General features: G+C 35.4%; 3 protein-coding genes across 4 annotated transcripts; all 3 read left to right on the forward strand.

Moving 5' to 3' along the window:
- Positions 1 to 1,144: 1,144 nt before the first annotated feature.
- LOC120347160 (IQ calmodulin-binding motif-containing protein 1-like) lies at positions 1,145 to 9,282 on the forward strand. Of its 2 annotated transcripts, none has more exons than XM_039417033.2 (2): positions 1,145 to 6,550; positions 6,584 to 9,282. In XM_039417033.2, the coding sequence occupies exon 2, from the start codon at positions 6,610 to 6,612 to the stop codon at positions 8,458 to 8,460; it is 1,851 nt and encodes a 616-aa protein (XP_039272967.2). In that variant the 5' UTR covers positions 1,145 to 6,550; positions 6,584 to 6,609; the 3' UTR covers positions 8,461 to 9,282. The 2 variants fall into 2 exon arrangements, with proteins under 2 accessions (XP_039272967.2, XP_077973795.1); XM_078117669.1 differs by having other exon boundaries at positions 1,145 to 6,053; positions 6,117 to 9,282.
- Position 9,283: 1 nt separating this feature from the next.
- Positions 9,284 to 11,030, forward strand: LOC120347252 (UPF0561 protein C2orf68 homolog). The gene is made up of 3 exons (XM_039417162.2): positions 9,284 to 9,408; positions 9,608 to 9,692; positions 10,211 to 11,030. The coding sequence occupies exons 1-3, from the start codon at positions 9,335 to 9,337 to the stop codon at positions 10,481 to 10,483; spliced, it is 432 nt and encodes a 143-aa protein (XP_039273096.2). The 5' UTR covers positions 9,284 to 9,334; the 3' UTR covers positions 10,484 to 11,030.
- A 6,611-nt stretch (positions 11,031 to 17,641) lies between these two features.
- LOC120347183 (solute carrier family 52, riboflavin transporter, member 3-B-like) lies at positions 17,642 to 21,768 on the forward strand. The gene is made up of 4 exons (XM_039417068.2): positions 17,642 to 18,056; positions 18,258 to 19,149; positions 19,554 to 19,636; positions 19,987 to 21,768. The coding sequence occupies exons 1-4, from the start codon at positions 17,844 to 17,846 to the stop codon at positions 20,197 to 20,199; spliced, it is 1,401 nt and encodes a 466-aa protein (XP_039273002.2). The 5' UTR covers positions 17,642 to 17,843; the 3' UTR covers positions 20,200 to 21,768.
- The last annotated feature ends 23 nt before the right edge of the window (positions 21,769 to 21,791 follow it).

A 21,791-nucleotide genomic window follows, 5' to 3' on the forward strand; every position in this document is an offset into this window, starting at 1 on the left:
TGCTCTAGAAAGCATTTTTATTTGTATAAGTGGCTTATTTTGATCATGTTGTATGATACAAACACAGTCTACAGACGAAATTGGAGTACGGTAACGTTAGCGAAGTTAGACTGTTGACTTATAGGACTGTGTTCGTTTAATTTTTCGAACTTTATTGGTATTAAATGAGCACCTTTAAATATATTAAAACCTTTATACTTCACAGTAACACTCAAATAGTTATAAATGTGAGCTCAGTAGTCTATGGTTGCAGTAGTCTAAACTCGCCTACGGCAGACGCCCGAGAGGCCGTCAACTCACCAGTCGAGCAAACGCTCTGCGACGTGACGTCATCGATGCTCGAGGTGAAGACAACTCGACTACCGAGCAACGAGAGGCAGACAACTCACCAAGTCGAGCAATCGCTCTGCGATATCGATGCTCGAGGAGAAGACATTGCGCCATGACAAAAAGAAAACAAAATCTTCTATCCATTAAATTTCCCCATAACGTTTAGTATTCAAATATCACATTAAATTCATTAATCGTAACAAAAAGTAAACATCTTTTATACATTCTTCGGCCCAGTTTCTTTGCCAGGCACAGCGACAGTGCCTATCTGTTCCTGGTTTTCTTCTGCAAAAAGAAATTCCAACTCTATGACTGAAACCTTGCCGTGGTGAGTTGGCTTACAACTAATATCAGTCGGCACTAAGTAAATGCTATGCAACTCTTGAGTCTGCGTTTTGCAAAGCAATGTCTTCTCCTCGAGCATCGATATCGCAGAGCGATTGCTCGACTGGTGAGTTGTCTGCCTCTCGTTGCTCGGTAGTCGAGTTATCTTCACCTCGAGCATCGATGACGTCCGCTCGCAGAGCGTTTGCTCGACTGGTGCGTTGACGGCCTGTCGGGCGACTGCCGTAGGCGAGTTTACACTACTGCAACCATATACTACTGAGCTCACATTCATAAATATTTAAGTGTTACTGTGAAGTATAAATGTTTTAATATATTTAAAGGTGCTCATTCAAAACATTTAATACCAATAAAGTTCGAAAAATTAAACGAACTCAGTCCTGTAAGTCAACAGTCTAACTTCGCTAACGTTACTCCAATTTCGTCTGTAGACAGGACAGGATAGGATTTACGTATTTATCCCGAGGGAGAGGAAAGCCGATAAGACGGCTTATCCATATGGCGAACCACGGCCTCTCGTCTGGTTACCATTTCAAGTCGGGTATGGGATTAGTTTTACTGTATTGTTTGTTTTCGGAAGCATGGACTTGGTGGTGGAGGAAGCCGTAACCGACCAGCGGTTACGTGAACCACCCAACGACGGCGAGGAGTCCAGCAATCCTCTCGCACATAACCATCCCTGTATGGGATTCGAACCTGCGAACCCACGCAGAGTAGTTAGAGGTGCGGTGGCGAGCGTATTCCTAACGCTTAGCCCGTTGAGCCACACCGCCGCGCCTATTCATACAACATGATCAAAATAAGCCACTTATACAAATAAAAATGCTTTCTAGAGCATATTTATGTATTTTTCTCAACATTTGAGCACTAAAAATATCAAAAACGCATTTCTATAGACATAAAACACCACCGTAGAAAATGCCAAAAGACGGACGACTCACCAGGCCTCTAGGTAGTCGAATTGTCTCTGGTGAGTTGTCCGTGTAGTCGAGTTTTCCGCCTCCCGCTTTGGCGTACGGTACTGGCGTAAGAGAGCTCAAAAATGTCGAAGAATGATAAATTTGAGGAATATAGTCCAACTGTGGGCAAACCGCGGCTCACGAGCCGCATGAGGCCCGTCCGAGTTTTCTGCGGCTCTTCTCGCTAACATTTAATATTATCCAAATGTAACTTAAGAGAAACTGTAGTGTAACATTTTTTTAAATTTATTTAGCGGTAGAAGCAATTTTCATCAATGATTAGGACAAATTATGTTTTAGTATGAAAATCGTTGTGTCGTGGAATTTTAAATCAGTCAAGCAACAAATCTTACGTCACAATGGTCAAATTGTATGTTGCTGCGTTGGCTGCATCCTGCATTGTAGCTTGATTGTGGTTAGTCTCAGTTAAAGTGCGATATGTTCACAAGTAAGGAGCGAAAATACGAAGATGAAAACAGAGTTGTCAAGTCAGAATGGAAGAAGAATACGCATTTATTCGTCAAGAAAATAAATCTTTGTGATTGAACTCTCATATGGCTGCTAATTCATAATAAAGTCAGCAATGTTGATCGGCACCGTGGAACGAAAAGAAAAATGGTAAAACAACAAAAAGAATCAAGTCAAAAATTATGGATACAAAATAATGCTAATGAATTTGATTATGGAGAAAAATGTACAAAATGGTTTTTCAAAAAATTAAAGGAAAAACATGAAAAGTGCACAATAGAAAAAATGAAAGATAAGAACGGCAATTCCTTCAATAACTTGAAGGAAAAGTTGGAAATAGGGAAGGAATACACAAATTTATATAAAAAAAACGTGAAACAAACAAAAAAGAGCAATTACTATTTCTAAACGCCTTGGAAAAAAGCCTAATGATGAGGGTGCAATTGAGATGAACTCTAAAATAACTATGGAATAATCTAAAACAACTATGAACTAAGGATATATGACATTATTACATAAAATCACAGATTCAGTAGTTTTGGTACGAGATATAGTTTCTGAAGCGGAAAGAGGCAATAGTAAATCATTTTTGGTATCGTTGGATTTTGAAAAAGCATTCGATTCTGTCGATCTGCAGTATAAGTATGAAGTATTAAAAAAAATTGGTTTCAAAAATAAAATAATTAGTGTAGTAAAGGCAATGCAAAAAAATGAAAAACTGTATTATCATCAATGGTGGAATAAGTGAAAGCTTTACTATTAAAAGAGGGGTCAGACAAGGTGAACCAGTAAGTTTATATTTATTTATAATAGCAATTGAGCCATTAATAATATCAATACAAAGAAACCAGAAAATAGAAGGAATAATGATACCTGGGAATATTGAAATAAAAGAAATAAGAGATTTACCGACAATATAACATTAACACTGAATAAGAAAACATCATTGGAAATGGCTATGGAAACAATAGAAAAATTTGAACAAGCAACAGCCAACAGCAATGAAATTGAACAAAACAAAAATCATGAAATTGGGATTACAAGAAACACTGAGCGCTTTGAACATGAATGAAGTTGAACAAATGGCAGAATGGAGAAAAGAATGGACAAAAGATATGGGAGGATATGATTTACTGGACATACCGTACCTGTATTTATGAAATATTCATGATTATAAAAATAAAAAAAATTTTGCCCACCCCTGGCAATATACGATGGTAATTATATTGGATGGTGACAATTAATACTGTACCGGTACCGTACCTAGGGCTAGGTATAATATTTTTTTTACATAAGTTACTTGTTTCAACACATATTAGGTACTAAAAAAAGTGAATCAAGCAAACATACCGGTATCGTACATTACAGTATTGAATGTACCGATTTCAGATGACTAACGGTTACGATTTTTTTTAACCGTTAACTGACATCTCAGGTACAAATCATCTTCATACCGTACAATTTCTTCAAGTATGATTACGTCATCGCAAATTTATCTCTTGTGGCATTTAATTCAAAAGAATATTACTAACTGTGTGGGTAAGGACTCAATAAATGTGAAAAATAATGGCAGTACCAAGATTGCTGATTATGGAAATTTGACAATGATGAATTCAGAATCGGTTTTCGGTCAATTTCCAAATATATTGTTCACGATTTCATTGCGAAATTGGATATTCAATGTCGTACAACAAGTGTGCAGTTGATGCCGTTTTTCTTTATATGATATATATCTCGAAGTAAAATTTGCATGTCGAACACTGAAAATTTGTCACATAAATGACATTCAACAATGGAATCGGGTTTTCTAAAATACTTCCACGTGCCCGAACCACGCTGCCTATCTCTTGCAGCAGATTATGAAACTATCTCGATGCGTGAATAATTAGGCTTCCCGCTAGGGTTGGATTATCCGGATAGCGGTTAACCGGATATCCGGTTAACCAAGAGTTATTTTGCTATCTGATATCCGGATATTATTGTGACGGTTAACCGGATAATAGAGCGGTATAAATAATGCATATGCGCATTAGCGATTTTTATATGTTTTGTTGAGTGGCGACTGACATCTCCCAGAGCATATAATAACAACTTTTTCCACTCTAATCTGCCTATATTTTAGCTTTCCGTAGAATGGTGGAGTGAACTTCACTATTACATCACAAAACACGCAGAACAAATATGATTATTGCGCTAATTAGAAGAGCTCATTCGCTTTATAAAATTAGAATTGAAGTGGAGGTACAGTTTAAGCAAGACTAACTTAAACTAATTCAGTTGAATAGTATTGGTTGGGTGGGTGTGAGTTTGTTGCTTTTTTGTCGGGTGTGGCTTTTAGTTGTTGCGTGTATTGAAAGAACGCATTTCATCATGAAGTAAACCAGTATGAATTTCGAGGACTTATTTCACAATACTTCCGATTCCATGTAATCTGTGTAGCATTTCAAAATTTTGGGTACACGACTAAATATTATGTGCTTGCTTTTAACTTTGGTATATATGTTTTTTCAAATTTCCATGTATCAATCGAATCAATAAATATACCAGCCGAAATAAATCTATTCTAAACTAATTGAACTTAAAAGCTTAAAGAAATGGTCATCGTGAGTCTGCGATACTAAAATTTAGTACGAGTCAAAATTTAAAGAAAATATGCTCTAGACACAAAAAAACTTCCAAAAAATTTAACAATGAAAAAAAAGGAATAATATAAATTTTTACATAGTATTTGAATATGAGAAAATAACGTAGCAGTCGAGGGACAGACAATTAGGACACAGTATTTAAAAAAATGTTTCATTATATTATTCAGCTGTACTTTTGTACGATTAGAGCTTGAATTTTTATTTATTGACACATGCAACATCAAAATGCACAATCATTTTTATTCGAGAAAAATAATACATATGTACGTATTTACAATAGAACTGTGTGGTGGTTTCTAGTCAATTCGCCGCAAAAATCTTGTGAAATCGGTTCTCTGAAATTAGCGGTAACTATCCGGTTAACCGAATAGTTAAAATACGAAATACCCGGATATATCCGTTATCCGGATAGTATGAATTTTAGGTATCCGAACTAACCCTAGTTCCCGCTGCTTGTCAGCAGGGAACCTATTGTTTTCCTGTGTTTTATTATTATTTATTTATTATTATTATTTTTTCAAATTGGTCCTACAAACTTGAAATTCATCTCAAATGTGCAGAAGTTCTCAGCTAGCAATAAAATGCAAATTTTTTTTACGCGGGAAGCCTGTTAAAGCTGCAGGCAGCTCTAGTTTTAATAAGCGATACCGGTACCGGGATAAAAACACGCGAAATTGCTTTATAAGCATTGTGACGTAACAAGCTGAAATTATAAATTATTACGTCAAACGTCACGCGGCGGTTAACCGGTTAATTATACCCGGTTAACGGTTAAAGTGTTTTCCCTGAAATTCCCAGCCCTAACCGGTACTGATGTACGGTATGCACTACTTTTATTGCAAACTCCACTCCAAAACTGACTACATATATAATATATAGACGTTAAGGTTTTAAGCATTGTGATACTGTGATATAACGTTGTTACACCGGGACCCGTGTTTGCGAGTAGTGTATACAGATATAGCATAGCTGTGTGTGTCGATGTGAAAACACACAATAAAGTGGAAACATATTTGTGCTGTCATTTTATTTCCGGTACCGGTACTGAAAACAGTTCTCAGGGAATCAAAATCGGGCAATGCAGTCATGAACAGGTTTTTCAGTATTCCGACATTGAATCATTATTTGGAGAAGGATGCTTTTTAAACGAACGTCTGAACGTTATTAAAAGTCTGGGAGTACATGAGTGCTAAATTGAATCTTGTTGGGATTCAATTTAACATTTTATTATGTATGATTATTTCTGTATTTTCTTTGGTTTTAGATTTGTAATAACTGAATAATGGCTGAACATGCTGAAAATGGGGTTTAAGGGGGTCTTACTACTTACTGAATACAGCGCGAAACACCGCAAAACAGCGCAAAATAGGTTCAAGGGGTTCAATTTACCATTTTATTATGTATGATTATTTCTGTATTTTCTTTGGTTTTAGATTTGTAATAACTGAATAATGGCTGAACATGCTGAAAATGAGGTTCAATTTACCATTTTATTATGTATGATTATTCCTGTATTTTCTATGGTTTACTTTTAGATTTGTAATAACTGAATAATGGCTGAACATGCTGAAAATGGGGTTCAATTTACCATTTTATTATGTATGATTATTTCTGTATTTTCTTTGGTTTTAGATTTGTAATAACTGAATAATGGCTGAACATCTGAAAATGGGGTTCAAGGGGTTCAATTTACCATTTTATTATGTATGATCATTTCTGTAGTTTCTTTGGTTTTAGATTTGTAATGTAACTGAATAATGGCTGAACATGCTGAAAATGGGGTTCAATTTACCATTTTATTATGTATGATTATTTCTGTATTTTCTTTGGTTTTAGATTTGTAATAACTGAATACTGGAATAATGTCTGAACATGCTGAAATTGTAAAACTTGCTTCATCTGTCTCAGAAGCCAAGGATAATGATATTCCAGTTCATCTTATTAAAATCAGGGCACTCCTAAATCAATATCCCGAATTCAGCAAAGAGAGGCAGTCACTGAAACAGGATATATTGGAGTATGATCTACTATCGTGGTGTTCTGTTGTTCTCAAATTTGACTTCATGAAAATGAAGGATGGGTTTCGCACAGCTGTTTCAATAATTGATATCCTATTTGAATGTTGCATTGGACTAAATCTCAATGAATCTCGAGAATTTTTAGAGGAGGCCTTACCTGATTCCATTCAAAGTGCTCTCCTTATTGCATGGCAAATTCAGCAGAGGTTTATGGAGCAACATAAATTATATGGTGCTATCAAATATGGGGTACATGCTGAAGAACTAGCAACTCTTAAAACTCAATATCAAACAATAACTGAAGCGATAATTAAAGTTACAACATCACATACATCTTTAGTTGACATATTGCTGAAGTCGGACAACCTGATTAGGTTACTCATTGAAGAAGGGCTTGAAGTTGAGATGATGGTAAACACAGCACTCAGCATGGTGTTGAGAGGCATTAGGATGAATCCATTAGCTGTTAAACAAATGCCATCTGTCGCATTGAATCATCTGCTCGATGAGCTTATCTATAAAGTTACAACTTCAAGTAGTGATGAGTTGGCAGCATTAACAGTAAAAATAATAGTTGCCATGGTTGATGCAGATTCTGAAATTGCAAATAAATTATCAGTGAGATTCAAAGGATTGAAAGCTCTAATGACAAGGTGGCTTGGTCATGGTTTTGATCGGATATTACAGAATTTAATTGCAGTGTTGGATGCCGGAAATGCTCAAATTGCTGAATTGGCGAGAAGAACACATGCAGTTAAAACTATTTGGGCTGCTTATAAGGGCTGGAAAATCAGATCAAGAGTTGGAAAGTTGCATAAAGTTGTTCCATCGCTTCAGAGTTCATTTCGAAGGAAACGTCAAAAAAAACTTGAGTATGCATTGAGGGAAAAGTTGGAAAACGAACAAAGACATGCTGCAGAGATGAAAAGAAAACAATCTGTGCGTTCAACTCGAGAAAAGCAATTACAAATGCTGGAAATTGTTCCTGCTAATAAAGTGAATAGCCATATTCAAAAAGAAGAAGAAAAGGCCGCTGTTAAAATTCAAACGATATGGCGGGGGGCATCCCAGCGAAAGCAGTTTGCAAATAAACAATACATTCATCATGCCAGTAAGGCAGCAATTGTGATTCAACGTGCTGTAAGAAAGTTTCTTGCCAGAAGACAAAGCATGAAGAAAGGCATATCACAGCCTTTGACTGTGCAAACCAAGCTAACTAAGGAAAAGAGGGAGGAATTGCAAATGAAAATTGACCAGAAGCAGGCAGTGCGTGGCACGAAAGAGACCTCCCTTTCCGAGGCCAAAGAAATTCATGAGAAAACTCAACAAATGTTGTTAGCTTATCATGCAAAAAATGTACAGAAAATGAAATATGACGATCCAAAATTACAAGCACTGTTGGCAAAATTAAAAACAGAGCAAGAACTTCTTCAAAACATACCAAGTCTTCATGAGGCAACATCAGATTTTGTTGATAGTTTGGCATTCAACTCCAATGTTGTTATAGTTGCTGCTGAAAACGAACACAAAAGAACTTTGAGGGAATTGACCTCACAGTGGTGGCAAAAATTATCACTGAAAACTGGTGAAAATCTCAATCCATTTGACGACAAAAGTAAACCAGTGAGCGAGGCAGAAATGCAGGAGATTGAAGAGTTTTTGAATCCAACATTAAATCAGGATGTTTTGTTTTGATTTGCACTTTAATCAGAAGTTTAGTAAGTAATATAGCAGTAATTAGCATTCCATTGCGAACACAACTGTCAATTGATCATGAAAGTTTTCTAATGTGTTAATTCTGCACTTTTCAATATTTTGCAATTTGATTACATCGATGAGCGTTACTTTGCTGGAAATCAGGGAAATAACCATTGCTCTATTTTTCAAAGTAGATGACTCTGCTAAATGACTGATGACAATCTGTTTTGATGTATTCAAACAAATAATTTTTACGGTCGCATTTATCACTGTTTTTTGTATTTAAGTCGATGTGGTGAAACGAAAGTAGCTTATGACCTATTTTTCACAAGTGAACTTTTTTGATCTTCCATTCAAATGGGCCAGGGGCCATATTTTCGTCTAGGACCTAGACCCTAGGTTTTAAAGATTCACCTGATTTAGTTTTGCATTTAGGTAGTGCCTAGTGTAGTGTCCATTTTTAGGTTTGAATGTACAGATTTGAAAATTACAAAAAATGTGATTCTTCACGACTTTAAATGTGACATAAGCAGCGATAAAAAGAGAAAAGTAGAAAATGATCAATACTGATTGCAAGTCTGTTACCGGTACATTTTGGGTAAATATTTTGTATTGCCTTTTATGTTTTTGTACGTAGAAATGGGAAAGTCCAAAATTTTATACAATTTTTTTTACATCAATGGGTTGGGTTTTCTTCGATTGGTACATCTGTAATTTTCGTTTTGTTAATTTATAGTTTATATTTTCTTTCCAAATATTCTTTCATATATTTTTCTACTTGCACACATTTTCAACTAGTATATGACTATTTATTTTTAGCATTACAATCATATATGATTCTGATATACGACATATCTAAGATATATATATCATGGATAAAAATAGCCCAGGATTGGATATGAAACATGGATTTATTCATCATATCAGAAGAAATCAAATGAAAAGGTCAATTTCATTTTTAATTTGAATTATTAGAAGTTACATATAAAAACACACCTAGTGGTTGTTTGAGATTTCATAATGTTGAAAACGACAAAAATTATGGGATAATCAAATATTAATGTGTACTCCCAATACAGATTCATTTTATCCCAGAAGTTATTTTGAAATAGAATAACAATAATTTTCCGCTCTTTCTTAACAGGGATGAGTATGATAGAAAGATCAAATCAGATTCCTATAAACCAAAAATGGACAAAAGTGATTCTCAAAAATATCCTGACAAGAAAGTGAGTTTGCCTTTTTAGTATTCCAGGTTCCTAAAAGCAAGTTCGTGAAGCAAATGAATTTACACTAAATGTTATTTGAAAAAACACTTCTGCCAACAACACTTCTGCCAACAAGAATTTGTTGGTGACCATCTCTGAATGATGATTGTAAGATTGCAATCATGATTATATAGATGACACATAGGTGCGCATTTTATAAATGGAAGAAGTATTTTAACTCCGAAGCCAATCTTGGATAAAATCTATTCATTACTTTTGATATGGTCATGGAAATACGTTTATAAACGTCCTGGCGCCGGTGGGGATTTTTATCGAAGAAAGTTGCATTTAATGTTAAAAAACGGTTCGGTGAAAGCCAGGATAATAATGCACTCAAAAATCACCATTCAGAAAAGCATCAGTTTCAAATACTCAATTTGAACTACCGGTACATCTTGTGTCGTAATGTTTTAGTTTATTTAATGCATTCAGCAGCATGTTAGTAGTTTTGATCATAGTGTTGATTATTTCTTAAACAGGTTTATCGACCCAAACCTGCTAGGAGCAATCATCGTGATCAAGCAGAAACACTTGATGTACCTCATAAGATAAATGGAACTGGGAAGCTTCTTTATTATCTGGAATATACAGACAATGGGGGCTGGGTTCACAAAGTATCTGTTCATCGTGATGACAATCCCAAAGAATTAGCAAAGCGCCTCGCTGTAGCTGCTAAAATTCCAAATGATCTTCTTGAAACATTGGAGTGGAAAATCCAGCAAGATATTGCCAAGCGTGACACGAATCAGTGATGAAAAACTATCCGCCCCTTATGTCACCATTTTGATCTGATTTCCAAGTGTTATTATTGTGCCTAATTGATTGATTGCAGTCAATTTCAGAACATTATTGAAGGGCTAGTTGCACTGTGCCATAACGTATTGATTGTATGCTAAATTTGATACTGGTGACCTCCATTCAATATATTAAAAAAGACCAGATGACTTCAAATCAATTAAAATATTTTTTGACCCATTCTCACTTAGTTGTTTATGACGTATGTTTTTTCATGCTTCCAGTATTTGTAAGTCTTTAGATTAATATTTAATGATCTTGACCCAAACTGAACTATGTATATAATTGACACAACAGGTGATTTTGAAACTACCAGAATAGTTGGAACTGCTCAATTTCTATATTTTTTTTCACTGTGAAGCTGCTTTCATTTGTATTTACCTATATGATTTTATTACATTATAATTTTGCGTGGGATGTGCTTGCAAAGGCTATATATATATATGGTCATTAACTTGTTCAACCAATTTCGTATTTTGTAACATGAATTTTATATTTTAGGAATTTCCGCAGATCTCGAGAGTTTTCTATTTATACTAAAAAGGAAGCACTACTAAGAAGTACCTTATTTTACGGAACATAAGGCGCACTTTGAATTCTTTATTTTTCTCAAAATTGATCGCGCACCTAATCCTATCTCTTATGTATGGATAAGGTGTGCTTTTATTGCCTACACTCAAAACCACTGAAGCCATTTGATGAGCGATCGGGCTTTTTGAATTTAGGCAAAATGCTATTAAACATTTTACTGCGCACTAACACGAATGTATTTCTGACATAGATGTATAACAAGGAAAGCTGGTTAAGGTAGTCATGCGTAACCCCAACTGATAGAGACATTTTACAACTGACGCTTTTTAACAAGTGTTGCAGTTGCGGTTAAACGTTACTCAAAACATTTAACGACTAACGCATTTTCACATTATCGAAGTTACGAGATGCAATTTAAATGTGAAACGACTAGCGCTTTGCAGCAGCTCATTAATCTTCAGTCGTTAAATGTTTTAAGAAGCGTTTCGCATAACTTCAATATTCAAAAAGCGTCAGTCGTATGACGTTTAAATAGCATTTCACCATAACTTCCTTGTTAAAAAAAAAATGTCCGTAATTGATTGTGTAAATTGCATTTCGCCGTAACTTCGATACAATTAAAAGCGTCAGTCGTTGAACGTTCAGATGTCACTTCCCCGTAATCGTTAATATTCGATTTCACACTGAAGTTGTTAGTTTATGGGTTACGACGCGAGACTTAGCCTTGTTGTCTTATGCTGACGAGTTTGTAGGCGTATAATACTGTAAGGGTGTTGTTGCCAGGGATGAATTGACCATTAAGAAATATAAAGACGTGTTTAGGGCACCAAAGAAATTACATAGGCGAGTTCTCATTGTGCACAATATGATTGCAGATGCAGTAAAATTCGGACATTTGAGCACTTTTTTAAATTCTTCTCGGCCGCAAAATTTAACCCTAAATTCCGGAATTTTCCGGACGGTATGGCAACCCTAATGTAAAGTGTATTGATATCATTGCTGTATAATTATTTTCATAAAACTCCCTTGATGCATTCTGTTACCATCCACTTCTTATTTGAGGTTAATAACTGCTTTGGTTGGAAACTCGTGATTCATTTCGTCCTGAATTCAGATTATTATATTGTACAAAGTGTACATCAAACTCTTCTAATGGCAATTGATAATATTTTGGTCTATTCCTACTAAATCAACCAAATTCATATCTTATCGATCATAATCTTGCTAACATTTCTAATTATTTTTGGGACCTCCTGAAGTATGCGCACCAGTACCAACCAGTATGTGTGTACCTGTTATGATTCAGGTTGTGAGACATCTTGGAACGCATACTTCTGGAGCACCTATTTTTGTATATGCCACCTACATGCAATATTAGGTTTGATGCTATACTATCTTAGTTACCTAAAACTGCTCAGTTTGGAATGCAATTTATATTAGAGGGCCCTTATAATCTAATCCCTTATATGAACCATGTGTTTCACAGTGGAAAATATTTTTTCTGCTTGCAATAATGAAATGGATGTATAGATTTGGCAATTTTTGCTGCTTTCATCTCCAAAGTGTTCATTTTACACATCCAATAATATATTGCAAAAATAGATATGGATTCTGGATTATCCTGATTTAGTTTGTCCCAGCTTTGTCAAAACTTATTAATAATTCACATTGGTTTAAATTCGTATATGTCTATTACTGTTGGGTGGGTCTAATTATTGTATAGAGTTACAATGCCGCACTGCTAGATTCTCATTTCAATGCTTGTGATGTGCGGATTGATCAGATTTATCTGGTGCTCAGTTCTTATTTTATTTTATTTAATCAAGTATAAATATGTTATACCTATAAATAAATTTATCATCTATTTGAACAATTTCCCTACACTAACAAGAGTCTAGCTAGACCAAAGCGTGTATATAATATGGTCTAGAGTCTAGACCACTGGTTCTCAACCAGTGGGCTATGGCCCACAGAAAGATTTCCAGGTGGGCCACAGAGCTATTGAAAATTGCTTATTTCATTCGTGTCACTATCGTTGACATTGATTGTAGTACTAATGATTTATGATGCTGTTTTCAGGAGTGGTAATTTTCATTCTAATTAATAAAGGGAAAGTGTCAATTCTCGCAGAAAGATCTTGATTTTACTTGTTTTTTTTTCCTTGCAACAAAAAGGTATTTGGCCACAAGAATATTTTTGGCAACAAGAATGGGCCACGAATGAAAAAAGGTTGTGAACCACTGGACTAGACCAATCTTAATTCATCCACTTTCTAATCAGGTTTTGTTTTGTACATAGTGTACAGAGTTTCTTATAAACCGAGAGTGTGTTAAAAAAGAACCTGTTTCTAAGTCTAGCCGACATATATAAGTAGGTTACGCCACTTTCCATCACAGTGTCGTCAGTCAACACACTACGAACCTTAAGCTGTCGTCGAAGTGCAGCTTTCTGTCGTTAGCGTTACGGTACCCGCTCTTGTCATTTCGTACCGTACCGTGAAACCGGCTAACTTCGGATGATTTCACTATATTTTGAACAATATCTCCGCCGCATGTTGTTCAACTGAAGCCAAATTTGGAATATAATACATTGTGGCTATTCTCGTCTTGATAAAGTCGGTTCCATATCCATCAAAGCCTTTTTTCATTGAAATTATTGTCTTTATTCGTCTATTCTAAAATTATCTAACTTAGGATGGCCACTTTTCTCTTTGCGTCAACTCGTGAGAGAGAAATGTCTGCGTAAGCAATGACGCGTGACAACGTCGCCGAATAGACCTTACGCCGCCACGACCTGTTTTGCGTGTTGCATACTGACGTTTGTACGTGACGTTACTCTTGCCGCTTCGCGAAGCTTAACTATTTATTCTTGTGTCCGTTATTATAACTCGTATATATTTCACTAACTACTCTTTATTTATTGCAAAATGCTAGTTCGTTCTTTTATGATCGTTTATTTTCAATGCAAGAAAAGGAGTAACAAAACAAAAAAACAAAACGGAGGAATTGAAAGTACCTAACACTGGTGTAGGTTGAAATTGAAATGCAATATGGAACAAGTAAAGAATAAACAAAAATTAGACAATTAAAAATAAACGGATGAATCGAATGAAACACTGGCAAAAGTAAAAATTGAAATCAAAAAGCAATATGGAACAAGTAAGGTATGAACAAAAATTCGACAGTTAAAAATAAACAGATGAATTGAAGGAAACGCTGGCAAAATCAAGAATTGTAATCATTTCCACATGGGTTAGACGGGTCTTTGCAACAGTTCTTGTGGAACCAATGTGTTTCGCTGCAGCTTTCGCAACCGACCCATTCATCCTCAATTTCCGTACTTCCATTTGGATCATTCCATAATCCACAAGCAGAGCAGGTTTCGTCTTGATTATCACTTTTCTGATTTTCTCAGAGCTCCCCGTTGATCGGCTCGGCAGAGGTTCCTGCCCGGTGTGACTTTCGATCCTCGCTTTCGTTTCACTTGACTTGTGCTTGTTGAATGTAAAGATTTTAAATAATTAATGAGAGTAGACGTAGCCTGGTCGTTCATTACCTGTCTATTGACGTCTGAAGAATGAAATTCGTGAGGTGGTAGTTTAGACAACACCGCAGTGGGGTTAAACGGGTGGATCCCACAAACTCGGAATCCCGATTTCAGATTTTGGGCAGATGTTTCGGCCGATTTTTGAAAAAGTTTTTTTAATAACAAAGGGAAATGTTCTTTCGGGAAACCACGAATTCGTGATTCTGCTCTCCAGTCGGCTACTATTTTTCGCCACTTTGCTTTGAGTGGGGAAAAAAATGAACAATCGAGAGGCTGGAGTATATGAGTGCTGTTGGGTGGCAGGCACGTAAAATAAACATTGTGTTCATCCGCTAATTCAACAACCTCCATGGTTAAGTGCGATGACAAATTATCACCTACGAGCATTTTGTCGCCGTCTAGTTTGCCACAATACGGGAGAAATACCTTTTTGAACCAGCGGATGAAGGTTCTGGTGTCAAACCATCCGCTGGTGTTGCGTCGTATATTGTCCCTTCAGGCCCATCGGTGGTCCAATCAATTGTCCAATACTCGTAGATGTTTAGTGCGGAATAGACAGCCATAGGGGGCAAAAGGCTTCCAGCGGCAGATCCACAAAACATGATAGATATCGAGCTTTTTGAGAAATCTCGAATCATCTCAACTCTATTTGTACCGGTTGGAACTAATGAACGTTTTCTGCCCGGATCGTCACGAAGATTCGTTTCATCGTAGTTGAAGATGTTCGTTGCAGGTAAACGCATCACTATTTCTTTACTCTCGTTGAAGTAATTCACTATTTCCTCTGACCCCACGGCTGCACGTGCTCTTTTAATGTTTGAGGCAACTCTTTTGGATAACCGCTGCCTTTTGCAAAAATTATCCACCCACATCGGGCCGGGTTTGTTGTTGGGGAACGTAGGAGAGCTTATTCCCATTGCATCCAAATAATTTTTGACAATGTTGCACATGTCCTCCGGTCCAATGGGATATCCCCAACGTGCAATGATTTCGAGGCTATTAGCAAATCGCTTCTCCTCTTCATTGGTTAAACCAGTCGGGCGACCAATACTTTTAGTGTGAGTCTTCTTCATTTTGTCGAATAATGTCGACCTTTTCACGGCATTGCGTTTAGCTGCTTTCGCATACGACATCCCTGCTCTAACATCAGCCATAGCCTTTTGCAAGTCCTCGCTATTGCAGGAGTTGTAAGTTCGCTTTGGCATCGTATTGATAGATCAGATTTAATGTGTTCACAGGTAGATAGATAAAGTCAAATGACAATAAACGGATAAAAACGGCAAAAAGAAACTTCGCCACTTTTTTTCATTTTGCGCCTCACCTGTATGTGGTCCAACCTCCTGCTGTGTGCATCTATGTAGAGTTCTACGCTCACCTGTTAAAGATATTATTATCATCTGCCGATCGTAAACAGACATATCTAATCATTATGATCGTATAGATACATGTTTCAGGCCTAACGTATTACCAATTGCTACGGTATCTATCGGTGTCGGAGGAAGTATGCAAAAACAAAAATCGACAAATTTCATATGCATTAAGCGTATGCATACCCATATTTTTAAATAAACAAAATATGACTGAGACGATAGTGATGTTTTTGTAGGAATTAGTGACTAGGATCATGGATAAGCATAATTTTTAAATTTCACAAAACTGGACGCCGCGATGTCTGGCGTTCAAATGTCGCAGCGAGTAACGCACGAGCTACGCAAAGTGACGTCGGCTACGAAGAGAGAGAAAGGGATTTGCGTCGTTGACGTCACGCTGTACGTAATCATCAAAACGTCGATATTTTGATGTAATTTTTAAATCTTTTTTTTTTTTTTTTTTTTTTTTATTGCATTTCATAAAATAAAACAATATTGCAATATAATTGCAATAAACAGTATCAATCAATAAATAATACATCACAGTAATACATAACAATATCATGGCAAATCATTTAGATTTTGATAAATTATTGCAGTAAACAATATTAATAAATAAATTTTAAATCAAAATAATCGATTTCACTCGAATCTCGTACGACACCTTGTGATCACTGTATTTTTTTGTATACATTGTGTACGCTATCTAGCGCTTGGCGGTGATTTGACGAAGGTAGCGTCTGTAGAAGTCACGATTTGAGCCGCTCGAAAAAACGGTGTCATTCTTTTGGTAAAATATGATTTTTTGAATGATAAAAAATCAAATCGAGCGATTGGAGGCTACGGCAGATTCAGATATGTAAGGCCTTACTATAGAAACCGACAGAAGCGCAATACGACGAAATTTAGTTGAGATATGAATGATTGCTTGGTTGAAAAAAGTAAATCCACACAGTAAGTTTCGATTGAATTTCTCAGTCTTAATCCGGACACAGAAATCAAAGGCTGCACACAATTTGCGGTCTCCCTAAAACCAGGCACTTGCGAATTCAGGCACTTTTTCAGGCACCATTTCAGGCACTTTGATATTTTTTATTTTAGGGATACAGGGATAGGGATATAATTTACATATTTATCCAGGGGGAGAGGAAAGCCGATAAGACAGCTTATCCATATGGTGAACCAACCATTTTTACCGTACGTCATTGGGGTTTCCAATTTTCCTGACAAGATAATTAGATTTTAAATAAATTTTTGCATCCCTATATTGCAGTATTGCAGTATTGCAATAAAACAATACTATTTCCGATTTATTAGGGTATAAATATTTGTATTCGCTTCAAAACCTGAAAACGGATGGCCTATCTATATTCAGATACCTATTGTAGGTAGGTACGGTACGGTACGTACTACCGGTACATACTGTACATCATCATACAGTCGTATTTATTTATTTTAGCATATGTATATGTATATGCATTTTAGCACGAGGTCACCGCCGATCTCGAATAGAATTATTTGATTAGTTTATATTCAGTAAAAAGTCTTGTTTGTAGTACCGTACGGTACAGTAGTGCCTGTGTCCCTGTTCAGATGCTTCCCGTACCGGTACCGCCGTACCGGTATTCTGGTATTCCACTTGCATGAATGCTTTTTTCTGAAACTTCATTCTCAAAACTGTGATTACTTTTCTACCATCAGTTTTGTATAGTCTATTAAATCATATAGGCTAGTTTTTAAGAGAGCATATGTTCTTACCGCTGTATTGGTACGGTACCGTAATAATCTAATGTTATAACGACGAGCAGAAGAGTGTGTTATACAAATTCAACTTTTCATCTTGCTGTGTTGTAACTTTTGAGCAACGAAAATGGCTCTCATACCCCAAACAACTGTGCATCGTATAGTTATGCACACCATTGTAATACTTTTTGGAATTGGAGCATGGGTTGCAATAAATGGAGTGTTTGTTGAATTACCAATCCTTGTTGATAAGCTTCCTGAAGGCTGGAGTCTTCCATCATTTATGGTTTTATTGACCCAAGCTGCAAATGTTGGACCATTGGTTGTTGCTCTGATGCAGGTAATTTTGTATTGTGACATTTGTAAGACTAAATTTTGTAAATAAACTGATAGAGAAAGAGTGTCATTTGAAATCAAACTTTATTGCTTTTATGTAAACTTCATAGTAGGTCATAGTATATTTATGATGACCTATATGGTAAAATATATTGAAATTCCAATTACTTTATCTATTTTTATTTTATCCAATTTTTCATTTCAGGCATTTGCACCAAGACATTACCATCAGAATGCTCTTATTTACATCATGCTTGTACTTGGAACATTGTCATGCTTCCTGCTTATATTTGTATGGGACATCACCACAGTTGTGGCAGGGAACGAACATAGCATAGCCTTTTTTGCTTTGTTTCTAGTACTGGCTTTTGTTGATTGTACATCCTCAGTTACTTTTATGCCATTCATGACACGATTCCAGTCTGTTTTTCTTACAACGTACTTTATTGGTGAAGGATTAAGTGGTTTTGTACCAAGTATTTTTGCTCTCATACAAGGAGCATCAGAGGCGTACTGCAAGAATGAATCATTTGTGAATACGACTACAAATGAGACGACCTACCATATTGTTACACATTATTATGATCCTCGCTTCTCAGCAGAAGTGTTTTTTGGGTTTCTTTGTGTCATGATGATATGCTGCTCTGCTGCTTTCATTATGCTGAATCATCTGAGAATTGCAAAATCTTTTATGCAAGAAGAAGATCAAGACTCACATGATTATGATGAGACTGATGTACACAAGTCAACTTCAACTGAATTATCAACTTTAGATCCAGATAATGGAACAGAATTTTATACTAGAGGGAAAGAGCAGACACTAGATGATATTACAAGTCAAACATTACCTTCATCAAGAAGAAAATTGTCGTACCAACAATACGCTTATTTTTATTTGATGGTTCTATGGATCAGTGGAATCTCAAATGGTGTTATGCCTTCTGTTATATCATATTCATCTTTGCCTTATGGTCAATTGCCATATCATTTTGCTGCCACACTTGGGGCAATGGCAAATCCAGTTGCCTGTTTCATTGCGTTATTTCTGCCGGTAACTTCAGAGTTAATCATTGCTGTTTTTGTCACTATTACAACAGGTCAGTGGGTTTATTGTTCTGCTGTTTAAGCTGCGATTTCTTATTAAAAAGTTAGTAATTGATTAATTGTGTATTGTGTTAATATTAATATGATTTATAATTTGGAAGAATGGTGGCATTACTTGAAGATCTATAAAAATTGAATCTATAAAAAAGTCACTGTATTTCCAATGATTCTATTTTATTTATGGATACTGATTCTTGTCCAATTTATTTAGAACTCACATTTGCTTAATAATTATATGTTTAACATAACCAATAACCATATGCTAAGTGATTAGGAAGAACTCCGTTTTACTGCGTAATCAGAAGAACTCTCATATTCTTCCCTTAATGTTCTGAAACATATTTTTCTCTTTGTTGAATTAAATTTAAAATTTGAGTTAATTGAAGGTTTATTTCAGGTTTTGCGTCATATCTCATGTTGTTGGCAGTTGAAAGTCCATGTCCAATACTTGTTGATACCAATGGTGGTGCGATACTTATGGTGAGATATAATTATTTAAAATTTTTTGTTTCTGTAAATTTCAGTTTGAAAAAGTGTTTCTTATATATTGATGAATTGTTCCTTACAAATTTCAATAATTTACGTCGGTTGTGAATTGTGATATCACTGATATTGACTGAAATTTCTAGGTGGTTTCGTTGAACTTTTGTTACCTCTTCCCCTCTTACATGATTTTATAAACATCAGACTGGGTGGTTATTCTTGATTTTACTGATAGATTCTTAAGATATTAATATGATAGTGTCTAGTGATCGCTAATCTAATAGAAAAATGACATAGGCTATAATATGTTTTGTGATTCAGACATATTTGTATATATCTCTTTTCAGGTTATATCTCAAATCATGTTTGTGTTTACAACATCTTATGCAAAAGTATCAATAGGTCAAATATTACGGGAAAGAGGACATCCAAAATCATTGGTCTGGTATGGTGCATTCACGCAACTTGGGTCATTAATTGGTGCATTGATCATGTTTCCGCTTGTCAATATCTATTATCTTTTTACACCTGGCGATCAGTGCACCACTGTTTGCGGATGAGAAAATTAGGATGCGATTGCTTTACTGATGACCAGCTTCAACATTCCCTTGTACATTCTTGGTTTCTATGGTTGTTAATACTGATTCTTTTCGAGTTTTGTATTATAGGAGAATTTTGCACCATATTGTTTTTTTGTGATTACAGTACCATTCCATGGCTACTTTTTGGTTTTTATTTTTCAAAAAGATGTTTGTTTTCTGTTATAAAATCATGGCTTATTTATTTAACAGTCAAATATGAATAATACATTTTGTGAGTATAATAGGTCTTTAATATTTTGTGCCTTGGTCGTTTTATCATGTGTATGACATTCGCAACTGTGCATTTAGCAGTTATATGCTGGTAATTCTTTACAAATATATGCTGCCATTTACTGTTCATATATGAAATATCTCTTCGCTGAAAATGTCAGTCCGGTGTCTACTGTTCATTAAGGTCAGCAAGATCAGGGTTAGAAAAATTTTCACTTTTATTCTCTCCCACATTATTTGACACACGATTGACCAAGTTCAATGTTTTTACATTTCAAAGTACTTGCCGTACATGTAGTATTCTTCAACTGTGTCTCTCATTACTATAATTCAGATATTGAAAATATATGTATAACTTAAGCGGTGAAATATATTATTCATACAGTCATTTGTAAAAATGTTGTTTTTGTATATGTCTTATATGTCAAGTGACTTCTGTGTTATAAATGTCAGTGTTTATCCTTGATTTTCAAACTATCATTGAAGTTTATTATGTAAATGTTACCTAGCAATATGCTTCGTATTTGTGTAGGGATTAAATGTGGTCATCTGCATCAAGTTTAGCAATGTTTATGCCATCATGTTATTCCTTCATTTAAACAGAAATGCTTTGGCAGAGAAAATATATTCTAATTATCTAATACATCTTCTTCTATATTGTCTTTTGTTGTGATTATGCAGATTACACTCTTCTCTTTTTTTAGAAAACTTTCTTTTATGACATGAGGTTAAATCCTTCTTTCCAATTACAATAATATGAGATTGACCCAACTGTGACTAAAAACTGTGAAATGTTTGACCCGCTCTTTGAGGTCATCGTGCACAAGAATGCCTTGGCAAAATTGAAATAAATTAATGTGTGATAGTTTGATACCAATTTAATTGGATAATTAATTAATTATCATACATTGAGGACTTCAATTGAAGTTGAATATTTATGCAGACATTCCAATTTAGATCTCAGGTTTACCTTCTGCTCGGGTATTGTTCAATACTCACCAATTTACTTGGCGAGTATTAAAATGGCGGTCAAACTAGGAAAATTTGTTACTTCTAAACCCAGTTGCATATAAGTAACCAATTTTTATAAAACTTGGTTTTGAACTAGTATGCAAAACATGATGTTTCACTTCAGTTTATGATTCTTCAATGATGATTATAATCGCTGTCGTCCGTCATTGTATGGTATCATATTTAATCATTGATACCCTATCATATTTATGTGTCAACATTGTCATAATTATAAATATTGTAGATGCCATTCTTATTTGCTGACTTTTTTTCTTTATAAATAGTTGCACTATTTGTCATTTCAGATCGGTTAAATATTGGTATTTAAT

The sequence above is a fragment of the Styela clava genome, chromosome 11, assembly GCF_964204865.1.
Source record: "Styela clava chromosome 11, kaStyClav1.hap1.2, whole genome shotgun sequence".
Lineage (NCBI taxonomy): Eukaryota > Metazoa > Chordata > Ascidiacea > Stolidobranchia > Styelidae > Styela > Styela clava.